The 10,923-nt window shown below is 41.7% G+C and overlaps 1 protein-coding gene across 3 annotated transcripts in view; it reads left to right on the plus strand.

Annotated features, from left to right (window-relative positions):
* Positions 1–10,923, plus strand: part of LOC113210645 (glutamate-gated chloride channel) — a 52,710-nt gene that overhangs the window by 28,888 nt on the left and 12,899 nt on the right. Inside the window, exons 2-4 of one of the 3 annotated variants that reach the window (XM_052274385.1) lie at positions 2,263–2,331; positions 2,490–2,611; positions 5,624–5,691. In XM_052274385.1, the coding sequence (XP_052130345.1) occupies positions 2,263–2,331; positions 2,490–2,611; positions 5,624–5,691 (259 nt within the window). Of the gene's footprint in view, positions 1–2,262; positions 2,332–2,489; positions 2,612–5,623; positions 5,692–8,784; positions 8,853–10,923 lie in introns of all 3 variants that reach the window. The other 2 variants (XM_052274384.1, XM_052274387.1) reach the window with 2 other exon arrangements.

The raw sequence follows: 10,923 nt of genomic DNA on the forward strand, positions 1-10,923 counted from the left end.
TCCGTGCGTAACGCGACTTGTGTGCATGTGCAATTCAGTATGCTTTTTTTTTCTTTTTTTTTCTTTTACAAACCGTGACTAGAGACGTCTTGAGACAGCGACTCTGTAAAACTATCTATATGTACGCCAGGCCATGTCTCGCGTAACAGGCTTCGCGATATCTCACGAAACACTGTTACGCTGCGACGTGCCTGGCGCACATGTAGTAGCTAGGCCTGCGGAGCTGACAACCGAGACGAGTTAATGGGAGGGTGTACGGCCCCAAAATAAGACATGCTCACAACACCTGTCGGGGACTTATTATTCCATAATGTTAGGGAAAGGAAACTTCTGATACCCAATATAGGTATTCATTAAAAGTTCTAATTTGGACAGATTGTTATGTAAAAATCAACGTATTAGTAATAGCAGACCACTTGGTCCTTTTCACTTAATTTTCGTCAAGAAGTGCCCCCTGCCTTAGCACCTAAAAGATAGAGCAAAACGGACGAACGTCCAATGGCTTCCATTGTTATGTCTTACCCCTAAGGAGCCAAAACAAAAATATCTGAAAAACTACGTTTTTCGACCTGTGGTGTTTGTTTGTTTTTTTTAAAGCCAATTTTTGAGCCAAAATGTTCATCTTAGAACTCGATCTGTCTTTTTAAAATACAAAACGACCCTGAAATTCCCAGATCCCTATCTCAATTCCTTCTCGAGTTATCGTGCATACAGACTTACAGATTACAAGCACTATGTATCGACTTGAAATTCATCGACGAGCAAGTTTGAGGTGTCATGAACTTATAACATATTTTTGTCAATATTCCGTACAAAACATATCGTAAATATTCGACGGCATTTTTCGCAGTGTTCCATTTCCTTGTGTTTCCCCGGACTCTTCTCTCCTCGGCTCCTTTAACCTCCCCTGCTCTGTCATTGTCCGCCCCCGGCCTCCACTTTCAGCTGTGAACCAATAACTCACTACCCATCAGGCCACAAACGTGACAAAGTGTCACAAGGCTCTTGAATTACTGCCATGAAAACGACACCGGGAGTAGTTTTGTCGCACTTACAGGCCCGGAAAGAGAGAAAAACAATAAGTTTAGGGTAGTAATCGTTACGCGTGGCAGCAAACAGCGATGATCTGATGTCATCGTAGTTTCACGTCCCTGGAGCCTAACGACACGCCAGTTCCTCTGTTGCCCCGTTTGCCCTTTGACCCTCTTTGAGTAATTACAGTCCCCGCCAACTGGCGCACTCAGACTCAGCGTGTAATCGCCATCATACCGCCACGCTCCGCTCTGCCACCTCGGCAACGTTAGCGCGAGTGTTTCCTCCCAACTCACGCAAGTATTTGGGCCGCCCTTGCTTGCCTAAATCGCAACCCTCCCAAGTGCGACGGGGTAAAGCGAATGCGTCATATCTGCTTCACAAAGTAATCCCCCCCCCCTTAATTTCCTAACCCAACAACCTTTACCCTCCCATCGCTGCTCCTTCACTGGTAACTGTGCACTGTCAGGAAAACACGTAAAATCAACGGACATTAGCGGTTATCATTTTTCGGACGTGTCCGTATCCTAAATTATGTTTTGCGGTCGGCACGGTTGGAACAAACCGTTCGTCCGTACTTATTTCCTGATGTGTAAATTTTTACTCAATTTGTTCAAATTTAAGGACAAAATTGCATCCGATCTGGATGTGCACGAAAACGTTGCCATACTAAAACAAAATTATCCCTTTAAACTTAAAGTGCATATTTGCGGAGTTCGGCGAATTTAAGAGCACAACTTAGGGTTGCAGATATTAAAAGGGAAGGTTGAACACTTTATGCATCTGTATACGTGCAGTTTGCCAGTGATGTAGCAACAGAGCTCGGACTTATGGCGCTTGCCGCCTGCCTGCGTCGCCTGCCTAGCCAGCCAGGCGGCCGCCGCCTGGCCCGCCTGAGCGCGCTGGTCAGGCAGGCGGGCCGCCTGTCGTTTTCCAGCGTGGCAGAGTGTAGCTCGGGTGTGGCGGGGAGTAGAGTGCCGATGCTGACTATGCCGCCTCGAATGTAGGCGACTCATCGAACTCCCCCCCCCCCACCACGTTCACTTAGGCAGCGGCCCGCCTGGATCACAGGCGGTCGCAGGCAGGTGGCAAGCGCCAAAGTCAAAGCTCTGTATCGCAATCTCTGGGCGATGATTCTAGTTTTTAGTGAACCTATTTCTTAAGACTATGGACAAAACTTGTTGCTCCGTGGACCAATGTGCTTATAACCTTTTTCATTTTTGTTTGCAGGGTGCCGACAACAGTGGTGCGATGGATAATCGTGCTTTTACTTTTCCTATCTGTGGTGCATTATAGTAGGTGAGTAAAATCAGCTGTCAAAATAAAATGTCGAAGTTTCCTTTTGATCGTGTGCTATGTGAAATATGAAATATGTTGGTTTTCTACTGTAAGTGCAATAACAGAATTTATCTGGATTGTGAACAATACTAAAACATGTGCCATTTTTTGTCCTCCAGTTGCAACCAATCCAAGAGTGGTGTGCAAAAAGTCAACTTTCGAGAGAAAGAAAAACAGGTGCTGGACCAAATTCTAGGCCGATACGACGCTAGAATACGACCGTCGGGGGAGAACGGGACTGGTCAGTAAATCCATCAGAACTAGTTCACTGTCATAGTCATGCATTATTTTTTGAGGTGTTTCACTGCAACAAGACGCCGCGTATAAAGAACACGTATTACACCCTCAATGCTGTTTCCTACAGTGTGAAAACACTCTGTCAGAACGGAGTCAAAATGGAGTCTTATAAAGATCTCTTTATTGACGTCTCGTCTAAGTCTCCACCCGGGAGGACTAAATTTTTACTTTAAATGTCAAAACACCAATTTGACGTCCTTTGCTATATCCAGTTAAGAATTGGTCGTTTCCACGCTCAGCGGCTCAGCGCCGCGCGCGCTCACGTCGCCCCCTGCTTCTCATCTCACGCCAGCGTGAGCGCGCTCAGCGTGGAAACGACAAGATTCGTAACTGGATATACCACTTGCGACTTCAGTGTTTATCTCCTATCTTATTCTAAACAATTGTTTTTGCCTATTCAAAAGATTAAAGATACACAGCAGTGTCCCTCAGGCCCCCTTACTTTCTTTCTGGTTATGGTGTACCAGGCGTAATCTGCGGACGACCCTCGACCCCTATCTCGTCTTGTACTAACTAAATAAATATGGCTCCTTGTCTGTGGCATTCAGGTGTACAATACTATGTAAATAATAACTTCCAGGTCTAATCGATTTAAAAATAAGATGTGTCAGTTAGAATTACTTGACTTGCAGAGATTGTGTGGACTGCACCAAAAAAAGAAATTTGTTCTTCAAATAAATAAATGTCGATAAATGTACTCGGTTAAATCGACAACATGCCGAGAACATTGACTTCTACAGGGCGGATAAATTGTAGTAGACAAAGTAAACCTGCCATGCCCTGATGCTTATATTCTTGCTAAATGGATGGTTAAGAACTCGCTTTCTTGGGTGAATGTGGACTGTTGTCCAGGCACAGCTTTAGCCTTTACTGACCACGTGATGTATAAAGTGTAAAAGTTTCTTAATTTCTACAGCATTTGTACATGTATTTGGATTTTTCGGAGGCGCATCCTTACATTTGATAAGTGATCACTGTTTTCAGGTTGGCGACTAGATCCTTCTAAACCTAATGTCTTCTCTTTCAGTCTCTGGCACCTACTACCTGTGATAGAACTAAGAGCTACTATAAATAAAAATATTCTCTTCCGAACTAACACGTTGACACGAGTCAACTTAATACTGCTGCGAATTATGAAATTCGACACTAGATTCTTACAGTGGCTTCAATGTAACTCACGTAAAACGCTTGTGAAGCGATTGATACAAAAAGACGGTATCAATTCTTCACCCTACGCTGGAAAAGCTAAACATCTGTTTGGGAAAAGTAGCAGACCCGCTCACCTTATTTTCATATCGCTTAAGCAGGGAAATTGATATCAACGAAAATCGCAAAATATAACAAATATACCAATTTAGGGATGTTCATTCAAGCACATTTCGCTGAGTTCTGAAGTTTTACTGTGTGGCCATTAAAATAGTCGTTTTGCTTTCTTAAGAAAACAAACAAATCGAGGAAGCTCGTTAAAATGTTGTAAACAAAATAACTCTGAAATATTTTTAATTTACTTCAAAATTTAACGGCTATTGTTTCTAAGGACCTTAACTTTACAGTCTGAGCTAGAATCCTAATAGTAGGAGAAAATTGTGGATGGTTGAAATGCTACGTTTTTTTTTTATCATTCTCGGTGTTTCCGGTCCGGGGAGAGGCAAGCCGACGGCTTCGTCGACGACCCGCTCAGCTCTGCGGCGATTGCCCTAAAAATGAAAGAGCAGGGCAAAAACGCCTACGCGAAAAAGCGTGGGGCAAGCTTGTCCTACTTTGACTGGAGAGGTACTAGTTGAAATTTTTGTCCGGCTCTTGGAGAAGTAAGACTGTTTTTCTCTTGCAATTTCCAAGATGAGAAGTGAGATTCACCTTCAAATAGCCTCTGTCAGGCTGGCGCAAATGAAAACTGAGGAGTTTGATCACATTCCCCAGTAGCGCCAACCGCATTAAATGCGCTTCAATGCGCATTGAAATGCACAAAAAAGTGACACACTGGTGACGCTTTTAAAGCGCATTACAGCATTAAATACGCATTTAATGCGTCACCAATGTGTCACCTATCATGTGCATCTCATTGCGCATTGAAGCGCATTTAATACAGTAGCGCTTCTGGGGTTAGAATCTTGCCGTTGGCGGTCCTCTCCCTCTAAAGGGCTGTATCAGCGAGTGCTGTGTTGCACAGCATGACACCTCCCAAAAACGCCTACTTTTTTCTGATAATTCTTTCAATTTACATGGAGGCAGAAACTTCGTCTTTTTTGTAGTTTTTGCATTTGGAAAACACAGTTTATCGAGCTAGATTAAAGTTCCATATTGTCAATAGAAAGAATTATTTAGGGAAATCCGGTGTTCGCACTGTCTGACAGTTCTCGCTTCGGGTTGTGCACTACCTTTTCCATTCCAGGCATAAGTATGGCTATTAACCTAAAATATGTTTTAATTGAAAAATAAACCTCTAAAACTGGTTTTCTTGGTGTATTTACCAAAACGTTTTACTTTGTCAGGATGAAAATAAAGAAGCTAATTCCAGTAGTTGAGGATTAATTGATTGTTTACAAAACGGTCCGATCGAGAGCCGTGCCAGTTGGTCAAATAGGATTCGCGAGCAATCTTTTATTGGGGTAGAGAAATTTCCTACTAATTAACCCGTAAACCCCATGAAAAACAAGCTGCATCTAATTTGGGTATACCGTGGGTTTTCTGTTTACAATCTTACAGGAGAGAAGTATTTCCCAAGCCAACCTTCGGATTACTTGTCCTGCTGTAATCCCTTCCTCATCCCTATCCTCTTCCTCTGACTTTCCGTCTCTTTTTATTATAATTTTATTCTGTCCTCTGTTTTATTCTTCCTGAGCTTTACACCTGGTAGCGCGATTACTGCATCGTTGAAAGTAACGAGCTAGCCATCCCGTAATCCCGTCTTTTCCGCTCACGACGAATTTGTTTGTTTCCGGACAATCGTCTTTAGATGGGCCAGCAATCGTGCGAGTTAACCTGTTTGTGCGAAGCATCGCCACCATAAGTGACATTAAGATGGTAAGTCTGGGTACCTCAAACCCAGGTTAGAATCGAATTGAGCTGCCCCAATACCGATCTAATCCACGAGGCTAAGCTCAAGGTCCAAGGCTCCGTCAGTATAAAACTGGTTTACAAATGCACTAGTGGCTTCTTCAACCCTTTCCACGTCGCTGCTTGAGTGTTTTGTTTCTCATATGCCGCACTAATCACAAATTCTTCCTTTCAAAGAATCTAACTAGATTACGAATCTTAGATTGCAAAGATATTATGTCGCGCAAGTAAACGCCCCAGACGCATTAGTCCGTGCAGTGCGAGGTGAAATATTCCTTTCAAATTCGCGGATCAAATCTAGCTTGCATGGACCAACAGGCGTGCATGGAGCATGGTTGCATTCATCTAGATTGTGATAACCGTCGTCCTTTTCTTTAAAAGCTGCCCCTAGTGAGAACTGACCGAAACGACTTCGTATCGACATCGTTTCGATATCGTTTCGACAAAACATTTCCAACCCCAGTAGCGTCAATTGTATTAAATGCGCTTCAATGCGCATTGAAATGCACAAAAAAGTGACACACTGGTGACGCTTTTAAAGCGCATTACAGCATTAAATATGCATTTTATGCCCATTTAGTGCACTCTACGCGCAAGTAATGCGTCACCAATGTGTCACCTTTTATGGGCATTCCAATGCGCATTGAAGCGCGCAATAATGCAGTAGCGCTTCTGAAGAATGAAACCTGGAACCCAGCACCCATCATTTCAGATTTTCCTATTATTGATGCAGCCTGAGTTTGCTAATGCAAGTTGGAAGTTTAACAACGCAATAAATCCATTTTCACAAAATTTGTGGCCATTGGGCCTCTCTGAGAAACCCATCAGCACCCATCATGTATGAGTAGGCCCGTATATATGGTCACTCAAACATCTTACAATTTTGTAAAAATGCATTTCTTGCATTTCTATACTTCTAAAGTAAAGTATATTTAGCAGAACTCGGGCTGCATCCAGAAACAGCTAAATCTGAAATGATGGGTGGTCGGTTCCAGGTTTCATTGGAGGGCCACCTTTACTGTGGTCGACACATTTAAGACAAATCTACGACCAAAAGGCGCGTGTAACTGCAAAAATCGTGTTCATAAGTTGTCGCGTTTTGACGATGATTGCAAGTGATAGAGTAAGTGCATGTGTAGAGGTAGACAATCATTGCGCAATATTCCGGCTTTCAATCTGGTTGGTCAGTTTCAAGCTATCTTTTAAGCTCATCCGACAAATTTGTAAGAATCTTTATAGTCAGTCAAGCGGCAACGTGGAGTGGGTTGAAGTGCCCTTTTGCATTTGGTGGCAAGAGCTAGACGTCTTAATTTACCACGGAAAATAGTTATTGTTTTCTGTCGTCTCGATAGGTAAGACTCGTTCCTAAATCTTGTTATGCCTAGCACTGTACGCTCTAGTGTCTGAAGAATTAGAGTGAAATGCTTTTTTGTTTCTGTTATCCATTCCTATATCCTTCCTCACCTTCCTTTCTTATTCAATTTTATGATTTGGTTTGAGTTTTGTTTATACTATTTTGAGCTTATTTTGTCGCCACTTAATTCATTAAAGTGGGCTGTAAACGGATAAATATATTTTCCTTATTTGTTCTTCAATGAAATTTCGGCTAATAGTTTGCTGCTAGATGTCAGTTACTTCATTGTAAAAGTTAAAGTTTGGCTCTATATAGGGCCAGTACCTGAGCTGCTGAGCTATTGCTGCATATTTTTAATTTTAGCACTAAACATATCCGTTTTAAGATTCAATCATAACTCAGTTGGAAAATTTCTACTATTTCTCATATGGAAATAGAGCTAAAAGTTAATGAGAATGCATGTCCTACTAAAAAATATAGAGATGAATAGTCAATGTTAATGTGGCGACACTCTTTCCTTATCCTAAGCTTCCTCTTCTATTTCTTTTATTCATCTACTTCTCCTCCGATCAAAAGCAAAGGACTTTGATCTACAGAAAGGGGTTCAGGTGAAATATTACTTTTAGCAGCATCCTGGATGCCTGTAGGTTTAGTGCATCTGGGCGGTGCTGGCGCTGCGGCGTTTTGAGTTCTTGGGTGAAAGGCTCCCAGATAGTCAGCCCTTGAGGGAACGGTTGTAGCTAAAAGAACACAGTCTCAAGCTATAATCAGACTGACCAGTGGTCTATCTCAAGAGCTCTTTCACGCTTTAGAAATAAAGGTGCATTTGGTTTTGTTGCGTTTGGTTCTCTGGCACGGCATTCCATTGCGATAAAAATGAAATCAGTCTATTTGTTTGTTCTAACGTCAAAGGAGTTATTCTACTGCGGTGGAGTAAGACAAAGTGGTGCGAATAACAGCAAGCAGCAAGTAGTTGTGTAGGCAACGGCCATTTAGATAGGCATGTGAATTTTGATCTCACAGCTTTGTCAATTGCACACTTTTATAGAATTTCAGAGACAGCCCTGCAGTATGGTAAACCAGTGCACAAATTTGCGTTCAGATGGAATTTCATCCAAAGCTCACAACTCGGTATGCTACCCCACATAGGCTGTCGGGAGTGAAAATGTTAATGTGAATATCACATTATATGATTCTACATTGAGGAAATTTTGATGACAAAATATGCAACGATCCGTTTAGGTATAAATTGCATGAGTGTGTATTATCGCGTAAAAAGAAGTTCCTTATTTTAGAGTTGGCGCGCTCTTGTCGTGAGACCCATATTACCTACATCACTCATTTTGTAGATGTTCGTGCCTCATTATGGGTGATTGGTGGTTGAGAGAGCCTAAGCACAGTTTTTAGCAAGACTCAATGTGTTCATAACCAAATATTTTTATGTGAAAAGTACGCTCTCATTCTATGACTTATTACTGCACGATTACCAATGTTTTACTCGTACAAAAGTGAATGCGGCATAATCGTGGAGTCCTCGACCTGAACGCTCAACATAATTCCTTTTGTAAACTACACTTGCAGCTGGCCGAAACAATGTTGTCTTTTAACCTTCTAAAAGTCACCACAGCTATGTTCTTAAAATGTGTCTGCGTAAAGACTAGGAAATCGGACAGACGCAATAATCACACTTTTCTTTCTCGGCGTAGATGGGCCCGCGATAGTGGTTGTCAACATTTTTGTAAGAAGTATCTCAAAAATTGATGACGTGACGATGGTAAGTGGTTCTGAAGGTCCATTGCTAGCCGGTAGACTGTTGAAAGGCAAATTCATATAGAACGTGTATCCTTTTCTTCTTTGCTATGGTATTTCAAAAACCTAAACCCTACGGCCAATAACCACTGCTCGGCTCCTGTCAATCATGTCATAATGCTTCTTTGTTCCACGTTTTCTTTGCGCTCGAGTCAATATTAATAGAGATTAAAATGAATGGTGCCTTAAAAAAGCGCTACAGCTCAATGTCGCTTATTACAGACAGAGGAGAGTTCAGATAGTTTCGCGAGCTTTCGTAGGACCGCCAGCCATAGTACCTGATTTCCGGTTCTCCTTGTGCTATATCCGGTTAGTAGACGATGTGACCCAGCAGCAAAAGTTGATATTGAAACGACGTACCGCCTTTTATTTACAACTCTCATTGCGGAATTTGAATTACTTGAAATTAAAGAAATACTTAAAAACTAGTAAAATGACGTTTATTTTAGATTATCGCCTTCTTCGCGTCCTCTACACGCTTACATCGTTCTCCCACCGTCCCTCCCGCAAAAGCGATCCTTCACCGGGTACAGCATAAGTCGAAAACTGGCTTCGCAATCTGAGCATATCAGTGGGGTCTGCAAAATGCTGTAAAATGTCCACACTTATGCAGTAGTGCTGGCTTTAACTTAAGGTTCCTCGTAATTTCTTCTTCCTTTTATCACTCCTCATATCCTCATAATTAGGCCTTTTTTCATGTTTTGACTTCCGGTAATCAAAGAATTTAAAGCAGTTTATCACTATATCCTTCTTCCCTTGAATTAGTAGTACGGTTCTGCCGAATATGTCTAGATATAGATCGTATAATTCACATTTTTACCGTAGATGAACACGTATACGTTCCACACATATCGTTGACATGTAGCTAGAAAAACTATTGGGCTTTTGTGTGAACACGTATTTGTACTGTAGTTCCTCACCTCTTTTGGTGGCATTTATTCTTTGTATTTAGCAGAATTTTACTAGTGAGTTATGGAGTCTGTGCCTTGAGAAGAGTTATTCTGGATTTCAACTAGCTTATTACGGCAAAAATGTCCTGTTTTCCAAGGTTCTGTGCGTAGTTTCCAAGCAGCTCAAGAAACCAAAGACCCCATTCCGTGTCAGAAACCTGTGGGTTCCAGGATGTGCCTTCCTGCATAAAAAAAAACGGTTTAAAGATCGGTCTTACTTTTTATGTTCCTTTTTTCAAAAGTACTTAGAAGCCAGTACTAGTACATATGCATCTTGGAAAACTGGACTCCATTTTAACTCTGCAGATTTCTTTCAAGTCGATAGAAAGATAATTGAAGTGAAGCTTTGGCGAATAGTTGCATTGACTATTACTATTATTATTATTATTATTATTATTATTATTATTATTATTATTATTATTATACATTTCGTTTTTTACGGCATTGGAGCTTGTGCACATTCCACGTGCCCTAGAGGCCAAGAGGGGGTCAGATTGAGAGGGGTGAAGGAAGGTTTACCGGTGATTCAGTCAGATTTCAATGACGCTTAATACTGCCCAAGGAGGAATTTGAGCCATGACTGTCAGCATGACGTCAAAATGGTCCCTCATTTTGACGTCTTTCTGCACTCATCCTTTTGTCAGCGTGACTCATTGTGACGTCTATAAGTCAAATACTGGTCACAATGACATTAGGATGAGTGCAGAAAGACGTCAAAATGAGGGACCATTTTGACGTCAACGTCATGCTGACAGTCATAGTTCAAATTCCTCCTTGGGTGTAGTCATTTACCCTCGTAGTGTTAAGCACTGGTTTTAGCTGTCCATAGGGAATTTTAGGGTCATTTTAAGCGGATTTCATTTTTTAAAATCCCCAAATTTATTGGTTTGTCACAGCGAACGGTAGACGTACATTCTGGATTATCCCTAATTTGAGCTCTCACGGGCCACTTTTGATAGTTATCCCTATAGTAGAGTATGGGAACAAATATAATGGGTTACAGTGTTACACTAAATGTTCGTCATTGTCAGATTTCGGAGTTTCTTTCCTACCGTTTTCACTAGTAAACGAGAGGAAGTAATCTCA

This window comes from Frankliniella occidentalis, unplaced genomic scaffold, assembly GCF_000697945.3.
Source record: "Frankliniella occidentalis isolate FOCC.00 unplaced genomic scaffold, Focc_3.1 Scaffold386, whole genome shotgun sequence".
NCBI lineage: Eukaryota > Metazoa > Arthropoda > Insecta > Thysanoptera > Thripidae > Frankliniella > Frankliniella occidentalis.